The sequence below is a fragment of the Spea bombifrons genome, chromosome 8 (assembly GCF_027358695.1).
Source record: "Spea bombifrons isolate aSpeBom1 chromosome 8, aSpeBom1.2.pri, whole genome shotgun sequence".
Lineage (NCBI taxonomy): Eukaryota > Metazoa > Chordata > Amphibia > Anura > Pelobatidae > Spea > Spea bombifrons.
Genome location: NC_071094.1, coordinates 979,512 through 1,004,694, shown reverse-complemented (window position 1 = coordinate 1,004,694; position 25,183 = coordinate 979,512). Strand labels below are relative to the sequence as shown.

The following is a 25,183-nucleotide window of genomic DNA, read 5'->3' as shown; positions in this document are numbered from 1 at the left end:
TTTGGGTAACACATTTGGAGAATCACTACATAGAATCCTCATGAAGAGATTTTAAAGGGGTTTATATTTCAGTAGTCTCAGGGGCAGCTCATGTACAACGTTCCCTGGTATGGTGGTATGATGTCACGACCCTGCCAATGACATCACCACTTCCACCAAGGAAACGCAACATATCTTAAAATAAAGGCAATTTATTACCGTTCTTTCAGTATTAAAATCCCATTTTTGTCTGTGCCAGGAGAACGGCTTTTATCAATAATGTTGTCTGGCCTACAACCTCGTCAATTCTGAGGCAAATGACCCAGGATAAAACACGGATACCCGTATCTGCCCCAGATAAGCCAAAATGCTATTTTTTTCTCTTTGATACCTGACTTTTCATTAATTTTGTCCAACCCAAAGAAATAATGATTTTTGTTAACGTCAGACTATAGCATTGGGTTAAATTTATTTATTTTCAGCATTATTCCCCTTGAAATTAAAAAAAATTCTGCAAAATATGATGTATAACCGAATACGGCCTTTATTAAGTAATGTATTTTATCGTATTATTAGTCTCCATTTTTCTCCCTCACACACCCTGTATAGGAGGTATTTAATACATTCCCTCGCAGTGAGGAGATGGGTTTGAGGAAACCATGGCCACAGCTTGTGTTTAGGAATGCTTTGGACTCGTTGTAATGGAGGGCGGCCTGTCTGAACAGGACGGGTTACCAGGATAAACACAAGCAGGGAGGCATGAGGCGCGGGAAGCCAGGGGAACCAGTAACCAAGGGCCCCTAGCAACCGTAGACAGCGTATGGGATGTCTAGAGCTATGATACAGGAGATAGAGAAGAGCGTAAGCGCGGCTCTGAATAGCACGAGATAAACTTCATTCTTGGCGCCCCAAGCGCATTGCAGTGGTTACTAGGACGCGATTTCGAAACCGCCCACTGTCTGACCGACCAGCCAGTCAGTAAGCTAGTCAATCATTTGAATACCGCCAATCAGCGGTGGGCTGCGGCGGGAGTAAGGAGACTATGACAGCTGGCGGCGCCTGGTTACCAGCCAATCCACGCCTAGGGGAGATTTGCGACGCTTTGAAGAACAGGCAAGCAACCAATCGGGCAGGGGGAGTAGGTATCCGCCCATCGCGGTCGGTCCAATAGCTGCCTGAGTATTTTGTGGTGCCGCTCTCGTCAGTGGACCTCAGCCGCCAATAAAAGGAGCACTGCAAGACGGTTAGAGTCAGTTGCTCTCGGAAGCCTTCGGGGATTGAGATTTAGAGCAGATATCCAACAAACCTTCACCCCGGCAACATGAGGGAAATCGTGCACCTGCAGGCTGGCCAATGCGGCAACCAGATCGGGGCTAAGGTGAGCTGGCTGGGGCTCTACGGGGGTGGTTGTGCTCTTCATTGCCTCTTCCCTGGGAATTTTTCTCTCTTCTGTTGGGGAGATGGGGTACAATGACCCTTCAATGCTTTTTGAGGTAGGATCGCCGGCAGCGCAGGAGTTAAAAGCCGGGTGTAACGGCTTTTCGCGCCGGTCTCGTGCTTTTCCCTTGCAGGGGTGTGGCCTGAGTGGAGACGGTTGGTGTAGTGGGCGTGGCACTAGAGAACCTGCTGCGTCACGCTAGTCAGGTTCCCTTCCAATTCAAATTCGAATGTTCTCGGCAGGGCGCGTGCCGGAAGCTCATAGGGGGATTTATGGCCTGGTGCCCGGCATGTGCCTGCTGGAGGGTGCCCTGAGTCATGAGGCCAACGCTGTGCCATGGCATCGTCCAGGCCGTGCATAGTACGCGAGGTGCACCTGTCATCGGGCCGTACCTCCGGGTGCCTCTGATCAGTCTATCCATTCTCCATGCCCCTCTTTCCTCCCCTGATGCCCCCTTTTCTATGATCTCAATGTCTGCTGGGTATGAGGATATCGCAGGGTTCTACAGCATTAATGTCCCCAGTGATTTTTGTATAGAAACGGCAGGAAATTTTATTTACCCCATTTAATATATAAAGCCATTATTCTAAATGCCCTACTCGTCTACATCCCTGTCAATGGCTGCTGCTTGAGTCTCAAAGCCTGCCATAGCTGCACCCCCTTAAGCAAAGATGTCCTCCAATGCTGTGGGATTTGCTCTGGAGTGTATGTAGATCAATCAGTGTGTCGGGTAATTAAGCTAATCAATAAATGGTCCTAAAACTAGAATATCCCTGTGGCTGTCACTGCAGCTGTGGGCAGTGGCTCAGTGTCGCATGTCAAGCTGCAGTATATCCTTCAGCCCCCAGGCTTTAACTGCCTAGATCTAACTGGCTATTGTGATCCTATGCATGTTAGTGGACTTAATTTTAATATTGTGATGTTTTGAAACATAACTGATTGCCATTTTCTTTTAGTTCTGGGAAGTAATCAGTGATGAGCATGGAATTGACCCAACTGGCACATACCATGGAGACAGTGACCTGCAGCTGGAAAGAATTAATGTTTATTACAATGAAGCCACAGGTATGGATTGGATCTGGAGACTTTTGGGTGGCTGCTTAAGCTGACAAGGTCCTTGAAAGTAACCCTGTTAACTGTCATTTCAGGTGGCAAGTATGTTCCCCGCGCTGTGCTTGTGGATCTTGAGCCTGGAACTATGGACTCTGTAAGGTCCGGACCCTTTGGCCAGATCTTCAGGCCAGATAACTTCGTTTTTGGTAAGTACAGGATATTTATATACTGGATTAAAAATAATAATTACGGATGAAATCTGAATCTAAAATAAGAACTAATGTTCTCATGCTTGCGTAATTACAATACAAGCAGATGTATGATATTTGGTCCATGGGGGGGGCTGCATATCTGACCAGAGCAGCTCATTCTGAAATTCCTGCCATAAGCCCCTTGCTTGGCATGCTCATGGTGTTATAGCTGTATCTGTCTCTAATACGGGCATTACTGACATGGTTTCTGTTTTTCTAGGTCAGAGCGGTGCTGGTAACAACTGGGCCAAGGGTCACTACACAGAAGGAGCAGAGCTGGTTGATGCTGTGTTGGATGTTGTGAGGAAGGAAGCAGAAAGCTGTGACTGTCTCCAGGGCTTCCAGCTCACCCACTCTCTTGGAGGTGGCACTGGCTCTGGTATGGGAACCCTCCTTATTAGCAAGATCAGAGAAGAATACCCAGACAGAATCATGAACACTTTCAGCGTTGTGCCCTCCCCAAAAGTATCCGACACTGTAGTAGAACCTTACAATGCCACCCTCTCTGTGCACCAGCTTGTAGAGAACACAGACGAAACCTACTGCATAGATAATGAAGCCCTTTATGACATCTGCTTCAGAACCCTGAAACTGACCACCCCCACCTATGGTGACCTGAACCATCTGGTGTCGGCCACCATGAGTGGAGTAACCACCTGCCTGCGTTTCCCTGGCCAGCTTAATGCTGATCTGAGGAAGCTGGCTGTTAACATGGTGCCCTTCCCTCGTCTGCACTTCTTCATGCCTGGCTTTGCCCCACTTACTAGCCGTGGCAGCCAGCAATACCGCGCCTTAACCGTGCCAGAGCTAACTCAGCAGATGTTCGATGCAAAGAACATGATGGCTGCCTGCGATCCTCGTCACGGCCGCTATCTCACCGTGGCTGCCGTCTTCCGAGGCCGCATGTCTATGAAGGAAGTGGACGAACAGATGCTCAATGTTCAGAACAAGAACAGCAGCTACTTCGTCGAATGGATTCCCAACAACGTTAAGACCGCTGTGTGTGACATCCCACCCCGCGGCCTGAAGATGTCCGCCACCTTCATCGGTAACAGCACGGCCATCCAGGAGCTGTTCAAGCGCATCTCCGAGCAGTTCACAGCCATGTTCCGTAGGAAGGCTTTCTTGCACTGGTACACCGGAGAGGGCATGGATGAGATGGAGTTCACTGAAGCTGAGAGCAACATGAACGACCTGGTGTCGGAGTACCAGCAGTACCAGGATGCCACGGCCGAGGAGGAGGGAGAGTTTGAGGAGGAGGCTGAGGAAGAGGGAGCATAAGGCAGTGTAACAGTTCTGTAAATTTATGTTCAAAGTCTTCATTCTGTTAACTAAAGCCTGTTACTGATGTTCATGTCTCTTTATTTGTCTCCTTGTTTCACTTTCTCCTGTTATGTTACAAGCTGTACAGTCCTTACATCACCATTAAAAGCATTTTTCATAGTTGATTGTCTTGGTGTGATTGTGAAACGCGTTTCCTGTAGTGCCAGGAGCTTGAGTCAGTTTTACTTACCTGTCACACCATACCTCCAATGTCCGAACGGGGCCTGTGGGTGGTGGCAGGTGCTGAATCTGCAGCATGAATCCTGCAACCTATGCAGCTGTGTATAATACATGTGCCTGTATCATTTTGGATCTGTTCAGAACCAATTTGCTGTATCTGCACCCCCCCCCCACACACACACAGCATGCGTTCTAAAGCCCTCTCTGGAGGGGAAAGGTTACCGGGGGCGCACGTCCCACCAACACAGGGCTCCGGCCGCAATCATGTGTGGGGCGCTACCAAAGGGAGCGTGGTGTTTGTGCCCGGGTAGCTTATGGTAAGAATAAAGCCCATAATGCATTTCTATACTGATTCTTGAGTAAGATACCCGGCGGGATAACCTGTAGAATACGCCGAGCGCTATGACAGAGCTTCCCAGGAGACGCGCCCCGTGGCAGCGCTGGTTCCCCCGTGATTCATTTTCTTGTCTCTTGAGCTGCTATCTGATGCGATGGATGTCTGTGAACATAATAATTGGGGGGGGGGGTGTACATTAAAATTACAGCAGTAAGTGGAACGGGACCCTGAAAACTGCAGAATTGTAAGCTAACGGTTTCTGGGGCAGAGTGTGAGCTTTGGAGTTTATAGTTTTTGTTATAAGGACCCTATGTTGTGGGACGAGATATCTGTGTTATTAAAGGCCCACCCCGGAAATGATTCATCTGGAAGCCGGCACCGCGTCAGACGATTGGCAGGAAAATGCCTTCCTGGTCAGGGACGGCCCCTGGGAGCGAGCGATTGCGTGTTCCTGAGCCGGGAGCCTGAGTTTTGCATTAAATGTTTAGGGGGGGGCCGTGTTTGTGATTCTCTCCTGAAGCATTCGGTTCCACCTGTGTTGTGTGAGCCGGGTGCAGGTCTGCGACAAGGCACCACAGCACTATACCTACTGAGTGACCCTGTTTAGTCTGATCAGTCCCTCTTTGGGCCCCAAATCCTTCTGTCCCCAATTTCTAGGAGGTCAGAATGTTTGCTGGGTATGAGGGGATCGCAGGGTTCTACGGCCGTTAAAGCCCCGATAATGTGTATAGAAACAGCAGGAAGCGGCTTTATAAATTAAACGGGGGAAATAAAACCTATTACTCTTAGTTGTGATCGGTCACGTGATCACCTCGCCCCACCTCTAACTGCACCCCCCAAAATGAAAGGGCTTCCGGTGGAGTAAAGGGGATGGAAGTGGCTCGTGTGTAGAAAAGTATCACGTCCTCCATGTGTGAGCCGGCAGCCCCCCCTGCTGGCCATCGCTGGCCCAGCATCTGCCTCTCACGCTGAATTTGTGTTTGCATTAAATATCCCGTGAAACCAGCGGCGTCCGGATGTTGGGGGGGGGGGTGACCTGAGGATGCGATGCTCGTTACGGGTATCTGCGTGTTTATACGTGTAACGATTCCATTTCTGTCTGCTATGGATTATTTTAATCTGTAGATGTGGTTATATGGGTTTATTTAGTGTAAGATTTGGGGATTATAGCTGACACCATTAGCGGTTTATCACATTTTTATTTCGTAGTAAATGTATCTGATTCTGGTGCATTTATTGGGCTACTTTGAGACTTTACGAGCGTAAATTTTTGTGTTATTTTGGGTAAATCCTGAAGTGCCCAGATTCTAGGTGAATTTGGTTATTTTGGGGCACCTCGGCCCCGCTGGTTCTCTCCCTCTCTCGTGTTTAGACCCGGCCCGAGTTTAACTCACGTAGCGAATCCGCATCTCAGACTGAAACAACAATTGGAAACTAGAAGGTGATTTTGTAAGGAATGTGCTGTTTATTTTAGCGGCTGTTGTGGAGGAGAATCACATGAAACAAACCCAACGCATTTCGCTAATCCCTGCTTTTCGGATGGTTGATATCGGATCAGTTGAGGTCCGGAGGTGTTTGGGGTGGGATTGGTTGAGGTCCGGAGGTGTTTGGGGTGGGATTGGTTGAGGTGTTTGGGGTGGGATTGGTTGAGGTCCGGAGGTGTTTGGGGTGGGATTGGTTGAGGTCCCGAGGTGTTTGGGGTGGGATTGGTTGAGACTGGAGGTGTTTTGGGGATTGGTTGCGGCCGGAGGTCAGGTGTTCTTTCTTCTCCATAAGTAGACCGTGAGCAGGAGACCTGAACTCACGAGGAGAACCGCAAAGCAGGTCTTCAGTGCTTTCACTTCCAGATTTTCTTGTCTTCTAAAGCGCTTGGTGAACCCGTCCTTGAGAAAAGACACAGGCGACTTTAGCAAATATAACGTGTTACTGACTTCTTTAGGGTCTATAGATTACCTCCCGTTATAGATATTTAATCTCTGATCACCTGGGATCGTTCGTCAAAACCTAAAACCCCCTGAAATGTTATGAAGATAAAATATGGACTCTGTAGCTGGTCATCTGGTATCAGGGATGAATGGTTGAGGATGAACCTGGGCAAGAGTCATAACCCAAGTTTTTTTTTTTTTGAGACATAATTGGCAAAATTGAACATTGCCTAGATAAATAGAACAGTCTCCCAGCAGAAGTGGTAGAGGGTAATACAGTGAGGGGATTAAACATGCATGGGATAGACGAGACCAACGACTGATTAAGGTTTGAGTCGCTACAGCAGGAGAAACGGTAGAGTAGACAGGGGCCGGATGGGGCCGATCTGCCGGCGGGTTGGGGTAGAAACAGGATAGCTGGGCTGTTAGTCGTTACCCTGCACTACCCGTTACACGTCACTAGAGAGCGCTCTCTCCCTTTCCCAGCGGCGCGGTCTGCGGGAGTTACAGTGTAACCAGGAACGATTACAAGAAATGAAAGAAAAGACTTCTGAGTTGCTCCCGATCGCTCTGTGTGTAAAGCTTTATGCATATTGCGCAATAATTTTAATGTAGAATGTTCCCTTTAAGTGAGTTTTGGTACATACCCACCCGCCTTTCTCTCTAACGTCAGGGCACACGTTCTCCTCCACGTATTGTCCCACTCTTTCAGTTAGGGGTCCGATAGCTCTTTCCATGCCGTTTTCCTGACAGTAGACGGCCATCTGCCCGGCGAGGACGTAGATGGATAAGACGGAGCTCCACGGTAGATCCGGGGGGTATCCGGGCCGTCTCCGCTGCCTCTGCCTTTGCTCCTTAAAGTTTTCGTCGATGAGATTGATGAGGAAATCACAGACCTCGTCCTCGGCCACCCCGCTGAAAACCCTCGGCCAGCGCTTAAAAAAGATGGGGAACTTCTGCGTCAGCTCGTCCCCCGCGTGGCGCAGCGCGAGCGCGGCATCTGAAGGCGCCGGTCCGGCGCTCCTTCCTGTCACGTAGGCGATGTAGTCACGGGACAGCCTATGGGCCTCGCTCACTACCGGGTCTGCCGGACGAGAACCAGCCATTGGAAGCAGTTATTTATAGTTCCATAAAGACGCGGCGTGTCTAATAATAACTCTCAGCCGGCCCCGTCGGTGTAACGCTGAACTCCGATGATACGTTGTATCTGCCCAGGGGCACTTACATTCTGGATTTTTCTTTTCGGGTTATTGGATTTCTGGATAGGGTAACCCGCAGACCCCCAGCAGTGGTGGGAATTCTAATTGCATTTATTTATATAGCGCCAGCAGACACCATAGCGCTGTTACAATAGGGGAATAGGGCCTGTGTGGGCGTTATATAATATCAAGCGGTCATGTCATGCCCCCAGCTGGCATTGTCCCGGGGCCCCGGCAGAGTCCCGGCTGAGATGCCGGGTCATTAGGTTTATGCCCGCAGTTTCTGATTTAATCTTATCTGCTGGTAACTTGTACCTCTCCAATCTTTTATCTTCTCAGAAACGCACCTGTCAGCAGAGCAGCGGATTGCACGCGGCTGGATGACATGGAAGGCGTGTAAATCGCAGGTATTTACAGGTTACACTCTGTCTCTCTGATAACCCAGCAGTGCTCGCTCACAAGGGCTGACGCTTTATCATTCTGCCCCACTGGCAGGGGAGGGGTGTTTTGAGAAGAGGTTTAAATACCAGCTGGGAGGTAAGAAATTTAGGTTAAATAGTCTCTGCCGCTGGTGACTGGCAGATGACTCCAGGCCCTAGGCCGCGGATTCTGATTCGTAAGGGCCGCTCAGGACCGCTCTGGCCACATGATGTTTTAAAAGACATTTAACGGGTACAATTCTCTTTCCCACTGATGTTAATCTGCACGTTAACCGCATTTATGATCGGCTGCTATTACAAATATTTATGGAGGGCCAATGTTTTCCTGCTGTAAACAGGAACTGTATTATCGGTAGCAAATTGTACACCGACGCCAGACATATGGGGTGCCAAGCACATTTACGATTGGGTCTGCGATATCAGACAATGGCAATTAATACTAGCAGGTGATGTAGTGACGAGAAATCATTTATTTTCACGTGACACGGGGCTGGGGTGACCGCAGCGGCCAGGACACGCATCATTTTTACATATTACTGATCCGCCCAGATAAAGTGCTGCCCTGCAGTATGGAGAATGTATAACTGACTAATTGGTTCCCTATTATTAGTCCGTCCTGGAAAACATGGCCGATGTGGTCACCCTAAACAGGGCCACCGTCACAAAAAATGTCTACTTTTCCTATGTGCCAGTAAACATTGTACTTTAATCGGTGACCTCTGAACTCACTGGAGAGAGCAAAAGAAAGTGATCGCTATCTATCTCAATCTTTTTTCCCATCATTTCAAAATTCCTTACCTACTCCGACTGGCTGTTCCACGAATTCACCTTTTTTTTCACAATATTTGCCATACTTTATACCAAACTGACATGAGAACCAAAAGTTCCTCAGGGGTGGAGCTAATGAACAACCAATGGAGTTTTGCGCGTTGAGCTAAACTCTCCCCTGCAGAGTAAAGATTTATCACAGCTGCTCAAATTGCCTTTATTCTGTTTATTCAGAGGGAGCAGAGAGACCTCGTGGCCCCCAAGAGTCCTCTTTGTTACAGAAGCGTCATTGGAAGTCATTTATTGGTTAGCAATGGAGCGAGACGCTTTGCTTTTCATATTAAAGGGTATTTTAAGCTTGAGAACATGTAGCACCTGCGCAGGCAGGAATCAGTGTAGAAGAGATCAGTTTCAGTATCGGGTTAATGGCTGATATCTGACCCTCACTGGACTAATAAGACCTCGCGTGGTCCATTTCACAAGAGTCCGCGGACTTTGGAAGACACATAACGTGGTATCTGCGAGATACGGAAAGTTATATATACACCTCGTTCGGCAGTTATTTCTCCTTAGTTCAGTTAATCTTGTGAATTCCTAGAATAACTCGTTTTCAAAACAACCTGTTCCGGAGAATAACAGACACCCCTGTGCCTGCTTGCCCTTGGGCTTGAGTCCTGCACCTGTTATTTTGCAGATTTAGAAAGAGCATCGATTGGCGAAGATGCCCGGTGCATTCTGGGAAACCATTTCCGAAACGTTAACGTTCCTTTTCTGTTCTGTGTCCCCTCGTTTGTTCCGCGGGAGTAGCGGCTTTTCACGTGGTTTAGCATTTATTTATAAGCCATCTCTGAGAGCTGCTGCCACGTGGCCTGCCGGAACCGGCTTTCGCGTTCTGTCCCCCGGCAGGCATGACGTCTGCCCGTCCCTGGACGCGTGTCGTGTTCGCGGAGCCCTAGGAGATGAGGGTGAAAGTGGGATACGAGACGCTGTTTTCCAGGCACCTCTCCCATTGTTTCTGTGGGAGAGAATAGACGACCAGCACAGGTAGTCACCGGCAGCTCGTTTTCCCTGCGCATGCGGAGCTGTCCGTATCCACAGCCTCTTTTTCCATTGTTACCGAAATAACCAATAAAAGGAAGATTATATCGACCGTGTGCGGTAGTCCAGACTGTGTGCGGTAGTCTAGACCGTGTGCGGTAGTCCAGAGAGCAAGTTTTCCGCCTAGTCGCGTGTTAACGAGCCGGCGGAGCGCTGCTAATGGCCTCGCACATTACTAGGTAACACGTGTCGCCGACAGACTGTGTAACCCGTGCCAAGCGTCTGTTAATGATGCACCGCACGCACCGCCACGGCACCGGCCTGTTTACAGCAGAGACCGACCCGGGCCCCCTAACAGTCATCAAATTCCTTAAAGAGTCCCTGCGAAGTCTGCTGCCCGTGACCCCGTTACACTCTAATGCTTTCCAGCTTAACCCATAAATGATTCATTAATCCGCTGCTTATTGGTAAAGAGAATAACGTTTTATTGCCGTCGGAGTATTTTATTACGGTGAGGCTCCTACGCGCTTTTACGCCCGTTACGGAGAATATCGGGGCGTTGGGCAGGACGGGGCGACTCTGGCAGGGGTAACTCCGGGGGTAACTCCGGGGTCTGTTACCAACAGGAGCTGGGCATCAGACCGTGGGCTTTATGAGCCAGCACTAGGTGTCGGGCTGTAAAGGCTACCTGTAATCAGATGTTGGCACCTGTCGGCAAATGCCTCCAACCCACAGACTCAGGAGCTTTCCGGCAGCAGGGCCGGGCGGCTTGTAATGGGTTGGCGGACCACCGCAATACTACTACTGTTAAGCACAAATCTAAAGTCAAAGTGATTATTACACCCTGTCTGTTTATTAATATAGAAACCCAGAACCTGCCGGCAGTCGGCAGCTTGGTCTTGAAAGCTCGGAATTAAACGCTCAGCCAATAAATGGAATAAACTAAACTTTTCTCCTCTTTTCTCAGCGGCTAACGCTTTATTTTATGGGATCCGGCAGCGGTTTTCTGGTAACTTTGAATCACATTGTAGCCCCGGCGGGTATTTTGACGATCGCGCATGTAAATAGCGGCTGTGGAAATAGTTAAGTTGAGAGCACCCGAGGTAGCGCCCGCTGAGCTAGAACTTTGCTCCTAAGCGTTCTAGTTGATTTCTAGAAAAAGTACAAAGTCTGGATCCAGTTAAAAAGAAGCGAAGACAGATAATGGGAGATTCCCAATATCGCTGGCACCGGCGGCAGCGCCTGAACCCGGCAACCTGCCTGTCGGGGCAGTTAATAAAAACACATTATAAATACAGCGTGCACCACGATACCGCCGGACGTCTGAGGACAGAGTCTGTGGCACCCGAGTGACCTCCGATCCGATGTTTTTATTCCCGGGCTCCGGTTTCCCAGCACAATGTATATATAATATATCGTACGAAGCTCTGCGTATTGTGATTCATAGTGGGGGCTACACAGAAGGCTACCCCCATACGGTGAAGTAAATATTTTCTGATTGGTCTGCCCAGTTTGCTCTTTTTTACATGATGGCGGGCAAAAGGTGGGGGAGGGCTTAATTATGGCCACACCCACTTGTGCTTATGCCACACCCACTTCGGATAAGCCCTGCTCAGATCACCTTTAGTCCTCTTCCATTTCAGGTCTGCGCTCCTGGAAGTCGAAGTTAAGAGATAATCGCAGCGCAGCGAGATCCCAGCTCTGCCGGGCAGAGGTTCCGTCACAAGACTGCAGTTAATAAATGAGTCATTAATTGTTTTATTAAACATTTCTGACAACACAACCACGCAGCCAAATTATTTAAAGTAATATAACCCCCAGCGCTGTATACAGTAATATAACCCTCCAGCACTGTATACAGTAATATAACCCCCAGCGCTGTATACAGTAATATAACCCCAGCACTGTATACAGTAATATAACCCCCCAGTGCTGTATACAGTAATATAACCCCCAGCGCTGTATACAGTAATATAACCACCAGCGCTGTATACAGTAATATAACCCTCCAGCACTGTATACAGTAATATAACCCCCAGCGCTGTATACAGTAATATAACCCCCAGCGCTGTATACAGTAATAACCCCCCAGTGCTGTATACAGTAATATAACCCCCCAGTGCTGTATACAGTAATATAACCCCCAACACTGTATACAGTAATATAACCCCCCAGCGCTGTATACAGTAATATAACCCCCCAGCGCTGTATACAGTAATATAACCCCCAGCACTGTATACAGTAATATAACCCCCAGCGCTGTATACAGTAATATAACCCCAGCACTGTATACAGTAATATAACCCCCCAGTGCTGTATACAGTAATATAACCCCCAGCGCTGTATACAGTAATAACCACCAGCGCTGTATACAGTAATATAACCCTCCAGCACTGTATACAGTAATATAACCCCCAGCGCTGTATACAGTAATATAACCCCCAGCGCTGTATACAGTAATAACCCCCCAGTGCTGTATACAGTAATATAACCCCCCAGTGCTGTATACAGTAATATAACCCCCAACACTGTATACAGTAATATAACCCCCCAGCGCTGTATACAGTAATATAACCCCCCAGCGCTGTATACAGTAATATAACCCCCAGCACTGTATACAGTAATATAACCCCCCAGCGCTGTATACAGTAATATAACCCCCCAGCGCTGTATACAGTAATATAACCCCCAGCGCTGTATACAGTAATATAACCCCCAGCGCTGTATACAGTAATAACCCCCCAGTGCTGTATACAGTAATATAACCCCCCAGTGCTGTATACAGTAATATAACCCCCAGCGCTGTATACAGTAATATAACCCCCAGCGCTGTATACAGTAATAACCCCCCAGCGCTGTATACAGTAATATAACCCCCAGCGCTGTATACAGTAATATAACCCCCAGCGCTGTATACAGTAATATAACCCCCAGCGCTGTATACAGCAATATAACCCCCAGCGCTGTATACAGTAATATAACCCTCCAGCGCTGTATACAGTAATATAACCCCCAGCGCTGTATACAGTAATATAACCCCCAGCGCTGTATACAGTAATATAACCCCCAGCGCTGTATACAGTAATATAACCCCCAGCACTGTATACAGTAATATAACCCTCCAGCACTGTATACAGTAATATAACCCCCAGCGCTGTATACAGTAATATAACCCCCAGCGCTGTATACAGTAATAACCCCCAGCTCTGTATACAGTAATATAACCCCCCAGCGCTGTATACAGTAATATAACCCCCCAGCGCTGTATACAGTAATATAACCCCCAGCGCTGTATACAGTAATATAACCCCCAGCGCTGTATACAGCAATATAACCCCCAGCGCTGTATACAGTAATATAACCCCCAGCACTGTATACAGTAATATAACCCCCAGCGCTGTATACAGTAATATAACCCCCAGCGCTGTATACAGTAATATAACCCCCAGCGCTGTATACAGTAATATAACCCCCAGCGCTGTATACAGTAATATAACCCCCAGCGCTGTATACAGTAATATAACCCCCAGCGCTGTATACAGTAATATAACCCCCCAGCGCTGTATACAGTAATATAACCCCCAGCGCTGTATACAGTAATATAACCCCCAGCGCTGTATACAGTAATATAACCCCCAGCGCTGTATACAGTAATATAACCCCCAGCGCTGTATACAGTAATATAACCCCCCAGCGCTGTATACAGTAATATAACCCCCAGCGCTGTATACAGTAATATAACCCCCAGCGCTGTATACAGTAATATAACCCCCAGCGCTGTATACAGTAATATAACCCCCAGCGCTGTATACAGTAATATAACCCCCAGCGCTGTATACAGTAATATAACCCCCCAGCGCTGTATACAGTAATATAACCCCCCAGCGCTGTATACAGTAATATAACCCCCAGCGCTGTATACAGTAATATAACCCCCCAGCGCTGTATACAGTAATATAACCCCCAGCGCTGTATACAGTAATATAACCCCCCAGCGCTGTATACAGTAATATAACCCCCCAGCACTGTATACAGTAATATAACCGCCAGCGCTGTATACAGTAATATAACCCCCCAGCGCTGTATACAGTAATATAACCCCCCAGCACTGTATACAGTAATAACCCCCAGCGCTGTATACAGTAATATAACCCCCCCAGCACTGTATACAGTAATATAACCCCCAGCGCTGTATACAGTAATATAACCCCCCCAGCGCTGTATACAGTAATATAACCCCCCAGCGCTGTATACAGTAATAACCCCCAGCGCTGTATACAGTAATATAACCCCCCAGCACTGTATACAGTAATATAACCCCCCCAGCGCTGTATACAGTAATATAACCCCCAGTGCTGTATACAGTAATATAACCCCCCAGCGCTGTATACAGTAATATAACCCCCAGCGCTGTATACAGTAATATAACCCCCCAGCGCTGTATACAGTAATATAACCCCCCAGCGCTGTATACAGTAATATAACCCCCCAGCACTGTATACAGTAATATAACCCCCCAGCACTGTATACAGTAATATAACCCCCAGCGCTGTATACAGTAATATAACCCCCAGCGCTGTATACAGTAATATAACCCCCCAGCACTGTATACAGTAATATAACCCCCCAGCGCTGTATACAGGCTAAATGGTGGAATATCCGCTTTAAATGTAGTGTAATCGCTAACATTTCACCCATATATAATTACAGTAATAATGTGTTGTAACGGTATCTCGCTTGCAATGTATTTATGTAATAATAATAATAGTAATAATAATGTAATTTATTGCCCCTGCTCACATTAGGTGATGTCACGGAGGGACAGGAGGTCATCTTATGATAAAACGATTGTTTTGAGTTTCCACTCAGGACCCAAAGCGATGACGCGGCTTAAAGAAGTCCCGAAGAATACAAAGTGTGTGCGGTTTCTGGTTGTAAATGAGGTCCCACAATCCTTTGTTTTGAATAGTTTTAATATAGTGATGTGCCGTGTGCATTCGATGCAGAGATAATAGTACAGAAGACATGATAAGGTGTTTCAATATCACATTATTATCAATTAATCCTGAAAACAAGTGAGTGTCACGTTCCCTGAAACAAACAGCGTTATTCCTCCCCAGCTGCTATTTGCTGATGTAAGTTGGGGTTTGGTAGCCATGGGGGTCGCTGCTTAGCCTAGAGCTCCATGACTTTTAATGACTTGGGGAGGGAGCGTTTCATATAATGTGTGTCGGAGCCTCTGAGGTGGAAGTCTCCCCCATAAATATCCAATCAGAGACGGGGAATGGCTGAGGGCGGCCATTTTGAATTCCCGTTCTCGTTAAATCGTATCACTGGGGCTACACTCCAAATGATATAACGACAGTGATTTCTGTCTGCAGAGGTTTTAATGCTACAGATATCACGAGGGCCGGGGGCCGCTGATGTTGACGCGGGAGTGGGACCGATCGCAAGTTAGCCGGCCGCATTTATATGACCAAAATGTGGCCAACCTCATGGTTGGTGAATGGAGAGATAAGACCCCCCGAGTCCTGTCCGTTTGGTGGGATACATGATGTAAGATCATGTGATGCAAGTGTTAAAAAGCCATTGGTCAGCGTCAGACTGGCTTTTTTTGGAACGAGAGGACTTCATGGGTCAAATGGTTCTTATCTGCTATGGGATTCACCCTTTCTACCCTGGATATTATCTGTGGCTTTTAATTCCACTCCTAAAAGGGTCTCATGTGATGATAGATCCCAGGGCTACATACAATGTCCCGAGCCAATGTTAAATGGGGGGGGTATTTTTGTGGACCATGCCCTATGTCTGTTCAAATCTGTACTAAGGCGTGAGGACCAATTCTGGGCCATCTATCACGGGTTACGCCGCCATGTTATCACCCCTGTGCTAGAACCTTGCTCCGTATCGGGGGAGACACACTTTGGCTCCGCCTATGGTTTTAAGACCCCCACAGAGCTACACCAGCCAATGGCCGTCCACCCGTCTGATCCGCACGATACAGAGAGGACTGAGTTCAGCGTTCCTCGGGGGTTTCGCCCGTTAACAGAGCCGACTCAGGTCCAGGAGCACCTCTTTGCTATTCTCATACTTATAAAAAAAAGGTTAATTATTAACAAAATATAAAAATGTTTCTTTTAACTTAAATAGGTAGCGGGTGAGGGGGGTAAAGAAGGTCCATGTGGGCAGCTGGTGCCACCCTCATAGCTCCTGGGATTGAACACACTCAGGATTATCGTAGCAGTGCTTCTCAATGGTCATTATGTCCACGGGCAGAAGGTCCCTTGGTTTGTCTTCTTCTATTTGCTTTTTGGTGCACTTCTTGCAGCAGCAGCCACAGGCCGAGGTGATGAACCTGTCCAAGGGGGCCAAAGAGTGCATCCACTTGGGCAGGAAGTTCCAGTTTTTCAATACCGGTGGTAACCAAGAAGGACGCTTCTTCTGGAGTATATTTATTATTATAGCCACTATGATGAGAAGGACAATGGGGCCTGCAACTGCACCCAGGACAATCCAGCCAGCCATGGAGAGACCAAAGACAGCTAAGGGTAAGATAAGGAAACTGAGAAGGAGGTACATGACGGCAAACCAGCGGTACTTGGCAGTGATATCTCCAAATTTCATCGCCACGTGGATGGGTATACGCAGGTACGGCACGACATACCACATGAGCAAGCCGCTGAGGTTGAAGAACAAATGGATGAATGCCACCTACACAGGAGAAAGCAGAAGAGGGTAAAGCGATGTGGTGAGATCACAAAGGGCCCATCGGTTCCTGACTTTAAATGCGTATTACCGGAAGCGGCCCCTGTCCCGAGCCCTTCACCGGCCGAGGGAGCTCATCCATATCTCGGCACAGAGGCGTCTATATGTCATGGAGATAAAACTGCCACGTGGGGTACTATTTGTGGTCTGTCGGAATAACTTGTCTCTGATAAAATAAAGAATTGTCACCCCGGGGGTATTTATACGTTTAAATACCCTTCCCATGAGGAGAGGAGAAACATTTGGAAACTAGAAGAAGCCTAGAAGTAATTTGTGGTGAGAAGGTCCAGTGGACTGGAAATGGGTCACCCTCCCGGGTACAGAGCTGTTGGTTACCTGCACAGAGTTGCTGAGTTGTTCGGCAGGGCTGGCAAGGGCCGCGAGTACAGCTGTGGTAGTGGTTCCGATATTGGATCCGAGGAAGAGAGGGTAAGCCCGCTCCATACTGATAACTCCGACACCTGCGATGTAACAACGTGGACGCTATTAACAGCTCCGGGTTTTATTAACATACAAATGCAAAGACGCAGTTTGAAGCAGAATGGGCGGCACGGGGTAACTGGTATGTTTTCCGTCTCATGGCCGGTGTGTTTGCTATTCTGTTGTCCAGCACAGTGTCCTCTGTATGAGTCGGAGTCTCGTTAGACTCGTGATGACAATTGACTATGATTAACCAGTCGATTAATGATCTCCAGAGCAATTACCCGGATCAGCAGCATCTCACATGCCACATACACCGCGTCACCCCTGTGCCAAGTGCTCTGACACACAAACTGATTTGGGATCTTAATTTGAATATATGTGTTTTTTGTAGTTAGTTTGTGCAGCAGACGTGAAGGACTTTGTTCTCCCCGTGCCCGCTGCGCACCAGGCTTACTGTCTTCACCCATGAAACAGAATTTTAAGGGTGAAACAACGGGAATTTTCAGTAGTGCATGTGTTTATACACTGCACAGGGCCCCGGCCTGGCTTCTGCCCTGAGGTAAAAAATCTACTTACCCATTAAGGGAACGATAGCGGCAGTGAAGACGGAACTACTCTGCACCACAAACGTCATTACAGCCCCTACGGCGATGGCCAAATAACCACTGAGCCAGGTGAACGGAAACGGGAAATCTGTAAGAGGACAAATTGGAGAGCGTTATCAGTGTCATAAAAAAGCAGAGAAAGAGTCATCTGTGTCATGTCCACGTGGAACCGAGAGTGCTACCCGTCTCCTGACTGTTACAGCTTTATGCCAGTACTGAGCAGTGGGTGATGCTGCATTATGCCAGTACTGAGCAGTAGGTGATGCCGCGTTATGCCAGTACTGAGCAGTGGGTGATACCACATTATGCCAGTACTGAGCAGTGGGTGATGCCGCATTATGCCAGTACTGAGCAGTGGGTGATACCGCATTATGCCAGTACTGAGCAGTGGGTAATGCCGCATTATGCCAGTACTGAGCAGTGGGTGATGCTGCATTATGCCAGTACTGAGCAGTGGGTGATGCCGCATTATGCCAGTACTGAGCAGTGGGTGATGCCGCATTATGCCAGTACTGAGCAGTGGGGGATGCCGCATTATGCCAGTACTGAGCAGTGGGTGATGCCGCATTATGCCAGTACTGAGCAGTGGGTGATGCCGCATTATGCCAGTACTGAGCAGAGAGAGATTAAAGAAAGGGTGGAGGCGAATCACAGAGCTATTTATCTCTTGAATAACCCTCTGAATGGCGCGAGAAACGCCCCACGTTCCTGACTCCTTACCAGAATTTATGATCTTCCTAATGATGGTAGCTATCTGCCCCTTCAGGACTGAATTGAGCAGTTTGACAATGAGGATGAGACATGTGCAGAGGACAAGCAGGGAGGCAATCAGGAGGATAAATCCCACGGCCACGTCGTTGAGATGAACATCCACAAAAATATGAGTACCTGTTTGGAGAAACAGAGCAAATCCATCAACGTCCACATAACCCAATGACGAAGTGTCTTCTTACCACTAAGTCCTTTAATCTTCTGAGTATTACCCTGGGGGCCACTTACATTTCTTGATGTTTTCCGTCAAAGTCACGTTCTTCTCTGTAAATGTCCCATTTTCTGTCACAAAGCATTCAACTTGGTAGCAGTCACTCATGTTGGTGACAGAGACATTTTGGAGGACCTGCGATGACCCAAATATGTTAATCACTTATCCTCGGTAAATAGATTTATTAAATTAAACGGAACACAATGACGACATAAACAGCAGACATTCTATTTCTTGTTACAATTGGGGTAGGCCGATACTTACTGAAGTTTTATTGGTAACGCACCACCTTTTAATCACACTCTCCGGGGCATCGAGAACACTTGAAGCCAACAGTTTGCTGTCCACCTGTGGGGTATCAACAGGAACATGTAAACGATTAAAAAGAAACAAAATATGCCATCCGTTTCAAACAACGTTTCCTTTTACATTAGGAAGGGCTTATGTGTAGCCGTCTTGACCTCGAAAGAATGACCTGGCCTGGAGCCGCTCTGCCCCTACAAGACCTGAGACCCCAACTGACCTGGACGATGAGGTCGGTGAAAGGACGAGTGATGACTTTTAGGATGTCCGGGGCATCTCCTCCGGCGTAGATGTTAAAGCTGTTGATGATGGCTTTGGAAACGTGGTACAAATATCCAGTTCCAATCTCGATGGGAAGCAGAACAAGGACGGTCATCCAGTTGAACATACCATGCACGGCCGATCCACCAAAAGCCCTGTGAAAAGCAGACGGTTACATCAGAGCATGGCGCCCTTAAACATGGATTCGGCTGCCATCTGATAAATCTCTCTGAAGTCATTCCTTTTTAATAAAACACTGTATCACTAGGCAGTGATATCATTAATAATTACACAATAACACATGATTTATCTGGAATATCATTTCTCTCCTTCCGTTTTTTGCAAGGCAGATAATGCAGGGAGCAAAGTCCTCCTTGAGTTACCATTGAAGAGCAGTCACTCATCCTGGTGATTTACTGCGTAGCTTTACCTAAAGCTGCTTTCTGTGGCCCACCTTGAATGATTTATGGCCGCAAGTTTATTTGTAATAGACCTTCGTGCGGAGAACCCAGAGGAAAGAAAACGGGATCACAGAAAGCAGTGGATCACAGAAAGCAGCGGATCACAGAAAGCAGCGGATCACAGAAAGCAGTGGATCACAGAAAGCAGCGGATCACAGAAAGCAGCGGATCACAGAAAGCAGCGGATCACAGAAAGCAGCGGATCACAGAAAGCAGCGGATCACAGAAAGCAGTGGATCACAGGTCATTACAGCGTACCTTCGAAACTCATTGCGATCTCCAGATTGGGCCAAGGATACCAAGGTGCTGGTGACCGATGTCCCGACGTTTACCCCCATAACGATAGGGATTGAAGATTTGACATCCAGTACTAGGTCAGAACACAGAGTTAGTACAGGTGTTACTTCATGTCTCATATATGTAAGAATACCCAACTGCTTCCATTTCTACCAAGTTATTGGCTGTTGGACCTGAAACTGTTTCCGTTTAGCCATTAATGCCATAAATCTAGGCTAAAACCCCTGAGCTTTGGTTGGATCTTCTGTTCCACTCTAGGTTATTTGGTCACCTCGTGTAGATATGTCTTTCTTTGGTCAGTAGCTATCAGGGTACGTTGAGATGGGCTAGAGCTCCCATTACGGTGTCAGTCTCCGTTCGCGTTCATGTTTATTTACACCCCAGGCCCCCCATAGCTCCACTTCATGGTTTGACTTACTTCCAGAAGACACCATGCTGACTATGATGGAGGACGACGTACTGGAACTCTGCACCAGGACTGTGACCAGAACGCCGATCACCAGCCCAGCGATGGGGTTGGAGAGGACCTCATTGTCACTGAAGATGTTTTCCGTCAGTTTACCTGCATGGGGAAAAGAGGGTTAACCGACCCGGACAGAAAAAAGAAAAGGTGTTGGTATAGAAGGAGAAAGGAAGGATAGCAATTAGATAAAAGTAAATGACTGGGATAGAGATTGTGAAATGGATCAAATCTGCTCTGAAGAGGATAAGACTAACAGCGGTTCTATTGTTCCTCAGCTACCATTAAGTAATAATGCATCTGGACCCAGGGAGCCACTCGTTGTCTATTCAGACTGTCAGCTCTTATGAGAGGGACCTTCCTTAATTCCCGACTCATAGGACTGTTTTGGATGAATAAAAGGTCCAAGAAATAATCAGGAGCGACTTACTTCCCACGAGCTGGAACGCCGAACTCAGAACATCCAGGGAGCAGATGAAGATGTAGAGGAACCCAACCAGGAGACAACCCTTCACCATGCCCTTCAGCACACGCAGCGTCCTCTGCTTCGTGGTCAGTTCTGGAGAAAGAGCTCAGTTACTTTTTCTTTCTAGATTGGTATCAAATTCATTTGGAAGTGTGTTTCTTAATGCATCGTATTTATAGAGAAACACAAATGGGGTAAGTTGATGCTGTTTGTGAAGTGGGGTATTTTACGATTAGAATTGGTATTAATCTTAGATAACAAGCATCTGTTCATCAGCACGGCCATACGGAAGGTCATGGGGGTATAACGCGTTCACTGAGTACCTTTCCAAGATGGACCCGAAGCCTGAAGTTCTGGAAGAGCCCATGGATCAAAGTCTTCTGCGGCCTCGATGATGGGTGAACCGATGGAGACCACGGAGAGTGAATCTATGGATCAAAAGCTTCGCATATAAGACCTGGACACCGCACCAACCTCTCCCCACGTAGTACAGATCTCCGTGTGTCCCATGACCTTACCGTGTTCCGGGGGCACCTTTACGGAGGTTTCGTCCATGTCCAGGGGGATCTTGGAGAGCGGCGGCTGGGGGTTGTTGGTGGTGAATGGCATATTGGCGGCGCTGATCTTAGATCTTTGACTTTGCTGGAATTACTCTGAGGATGGAGACAGTCGCATTAAAATGGGTTCAACAAATAAAATGGCCCTAAAACACCCCCGAAGCAGAGGCTGGAATTAGAGTTTACGTTTTCCCCGAATGTATCCAATAATGTATATTTATTTTAGTTTTCTTCTGTGTCAGTAAATCGCGTCGGAAGAATGGGCGTGTGGCTGGGAGACCCTTGACGTCTGGTTTAGAGTGTAAGCTGTGCGAGCGAGGGGGCATGCGGTTACCCCCCGATCAGACTAATGACTCTGCTGTGACTGAAGCGTTTTCCGCTCTCAGATGTTCTGAGGAAGTGGAACGTTTCTTATCAGGCTGTAAAGTTTATATGTATCCATACGTAAATCAGTAAGTGTAATGGTCTTTACTCCGTACAGCGATAACAGTTACCAAAAATTGTCACAAAGTAACAGTAATTATACAATAACCTGAACATTTGCTTTGCTATTTTTAAATTACATTTTTTGAGTGCCTGGCAGAGATCCAAATCCAGTTGGCCGCATGCCCCCCCCCGTACAGTCCGGACGCCGTCCGTATAAAGTGCGTATTGTGACCCGTATACAGTCCATATACAGTCCATATACAGTCTGCACACAGTCCGTATACTCCATATAGGCTCTAATATTGCACGAAATACACCCACGAACAGCAAGTTTTTACACGGATTAAAATATACAGTGGCCGAGGCAGGACAATTCTTAGTGCTAAATATGAAGCAGTCACCATGGAAACCAGTGAAATGTTCCTGCACATTTAGCACTAGAATAGACCTTTAAAAATATCATCCAAAATCTAACGGAAGTGGAGAAAAAATACAGACTAAGAGAACCGCTCCGAGCAGACGGAGGTTTGCGTCGCTGCAGATGGATTTATGTCTCTATCGTTCTGTCATCAGACTGTAAGCTCCTCCATCGCTGTCATTTTGTATCTGATCATCCTCTTTCCCCAAAACTAATCCTTTAGGGGTATAAGTTTTATATATATATTGGTCAAAATCCAGTAAATGTGTTATGGAATCAGAGAAAAGGATGGACCGACCGGTCCGGCCACCTGATTCCGATCGCTTCATCTAGAATATCCAATCTCTGAGGTTCTCTGATATGTCTGGCATAATCTCCATACACGCTCTACACATCCCGTTTCTCATGCTTGGTGAATGATATATATATATATACAGTGTGTATATATACATATATATCCCATAATGGTTAACCAGCTATCATTGCCTAAGTATTTTATATTTGCTCATCTGTTAAAAAAACATCATAAACAAATGCCGGGAAAGTGTAGACAGGATTTACTCAAACAAATGTTTGTCCTGTTGAGCCGGGGATGAGCGAGGAATGCGCCAGGGGTGTGTTGGGGATGTGCAAGGAACGCGCCGGGGATGTGCGAGGAACGCGGCGGGGATGTGCGAGGAACGCGGCGGGGATGTGCGAGGAACGCGGCGGGGATGTGCCAGGGATGTGCGAGGAACGCGGCGGGGATGTGCGAGGAACGCGCCGGGGATGTGCCAGGAATGTGCGAGTAACGCGGCGGGGATGTGCGAGGAACGTGTCGGGGATGTGCGAGGAACGCAGAGGGGATGTGCGAGGAACGCGCCGGGGATGTGCGAGGAACGCGCCGGGGATGTGTCGGGGATGTGCGAGGAACGAGCCGGGGATGTGCCGGGGATGTGCGAGGAACGCGCCGGGGATGTGCGAGGAACGCGCCGGGGATGTGTCGGGGATGTGCGAGGAACGCGCCGGGGATGTGTCGGGGATGTGCGAGGAACGCGCCGGGGATGTGCGAGGAACGCGCCGGGTCACAGAAAGCTTTACAAATGATTGCCGTACCTGTTAGTGCAGAATTCAGCTGCCGGCCCGAGTGCAAGGAGCAGCCGGGAGCGGAGGCTCTATATAAACCCTAAGGAAAAGGTCAAAGTTTTGTGCTCTCATTGCACATTATCTCCTCTGCACGGTTACTATTCTGCGATTAATGTTTACCCGAATAATCTAAAGACGTCCAGTCCTTTTAACCCAGTACATGATGGACTTCTATAGGTTTTCTCTTGGGAAAATATCTTTGTTTATGGTTGTGTTGGAATCGCACAGAAGAGAGGGATCTGTTATCTGAAATCCAGAGATAATGTGGGATGAGATGAAATATCACAAACTGGCCCAAAAATCACAGCGCTACCTGATCGCATGCCCCAGCAGGGTACTGACTGATCTAAGGGGATTTAAACATGCATGGGATAGACATACGGCCCCTGAATCTAAGACGAGACCAACGACTGATTGAGGTTTGAGTCTTTCCAGCAGGAGAAACGGGCGACTAGACGGGGGCCGGATGGGGCCGATCTGCCGGCGGACAGATGCTGGAAAGTGTAAATCACATTTATTTGGTATATTGGAGTAAGAATGTTGTGGTGCTGCTGAAATGACCAATATCCAGACACCCTTTAAATGCTAAATGGGTACGCAGCCAGTGCTGGGACCTCCGGCAGGGACCCCCTTATAGGCAGGGTTCATTGGGGTGGCCCTGCTGATAATCTGCGCATGGCCATAAAGATAACTCTGTGGACTAACCCTTAGAACTAAGTCCCGACCGATTCTGTGGAATCGGGAATATGTTGTTCACATCCGTTTCTGGGAAGAAAGGGTGGCTTTTCTCCCCTGCGGCACACAAATAGTTAAGAACAACAGCCCACAGGGCAGGCATTTAAATGCAATATTTCTCATCAACACCGCATTAAGCAGAATTATGATAAAGAGCCAGAAAAAACATCAATTTTACTTCCAAAGGTAAAAAAAAAATATAAAAAATGGTGGCATCGCCTTAACTGCGCCCCGTGAAACGGCTGCGGGGAGTGGCGGGAGACGATGGATTATACGCAGCACATTATTATTATCAGTGCCAGATTTGCTGTGGGCTGTTATGGAGGAGAAACGGCTTTATCCATCCGAAAATTACACCCCACACCATGAGTATCTGTTAAGTACCAAACCCATTAAAGAATATTTGCGAATGAGCAGAAATCTCCCCCGGAGATACGTATAAATTTATATCACAGCGTCAGCGCTAATGTTCTATGAGGATTAAGGGGAAAAAAACCGTTTTGTTGTATAATTTTCTCATGATGAAAAGCAGAATTTGTCATCGGATGACAGTCCTGCTGTTTGTGGAGCTCGGCTCCCGCTACGTTCTCCTCCGCGCCCGCTTGTCACCGCCATTGTAACCGTCGGGGTAATGGCTACTCTTATCTACTTGCACGGATCTTGCGGGGGGGGGTGTTCTTTATAACAGGGTGAATGGGCAGATTCTCAGGGCTTTTAACACAGTCTCGGGGTTAATGGGCAGATTAGATTCTCAGGGTCACATGGTCAGGAGCCGACTCCTTTATATTCTCCTCTGATTTCATGATATTTGAGCCTCCCGTTGGGTGCTTTTTCTCCCTGCTATATCACAGCTGGAATCCCTGCTTGAACACAGGTGACTCCATTCAGAATATCTTCACCTCCTGACAAGTCATGGTTTCCTGAGGGTTATTAGAGCCACTTGGCCACCAGTGAGTGAATACAACAAC

The 25,183-nt window shown here is 47.7% G+C and overlaps 2 protein-coding genes across 3 annotated transcripts; one reads left to right on the top strand and one right to left on the bottom strand.

The window, feature by feature from the left end:
- Nucleotides 1-1,198: 1,198 nt before the first annotated feature.
- Nucleotides 1,199-4,167, top strand: LOC128502624 (tubulin beta-4B chain). Its single transcript, XM_053472473.1, has 4 exons — nucleotides 1,199-1,357; nucleotides 2,374-2,482; nucleotides 2,566-2,676; nucleotides 2,942-4,167. Exons 1-4 carry the CDS (start codon nucleotides 1,301-1,303, stop codon nucleotides 4,000-4,002), a joined length of 1,338 nt encoding a protein of 445 aa, XP_053328448.1. The 5' UTR covers nucleotides 1,199-1,300; the 3' UTR covers nucleotides 4,003-4,167.
- Nucleotides 4,168-14,886: 10,719 nt separating this feature from the next.
- SLC34A3 (solute carrier family 34 member 3) lies at nucleotides 14,887-21,616 on the bottom strand. 2 transcript variants are annotated; one of them, XR_008355172.1, is made up of 13 exons: nucleotides 21,473-21,616; nucleotides 21,278-21,382; nucleotides 20,919-21,047; nucleotides 20,447-20,590; nucleotides 19,990-20,101; nucleotides 19,230-19,425; nucleotides 18,971-19,054; nucleotides 18,724-18,841; nucleotides 18,445-18,612; nucleotides 17,696-17,812; nucleotides 17,033-17,157; nucleotides 15,132-16,642; nucleotides 14,887-15,100 (listed from the first exon to the last, which is right to left on the bottom strand). XR_008355172.1 is itself a non-coding variant. In XM_053472810.1 (12 exons), exons 1-12 carry the CDS (start codon nucleotides 21,561-21,563, stop codon nucleotides 16,133-16,135), a joined length of 1,899 nt encoding a protein of 632 aa, XP_053328785.1. In that variant the 5' UTR covers nucleotides 21,564-21,616; the 3' UTR covers nucleotides 14,887-16,132. The 2 variants fall into 2 exon arrangements, 1 of the variants encoding a protein (XP_053328785.1); XM_053472810.1 differs by having other exon boundaries at nucleotides 14,887-16,642.
- Between the last annotated feature and the right edge of the window lie 3,567 nt (nucleotides 21,617-25,183).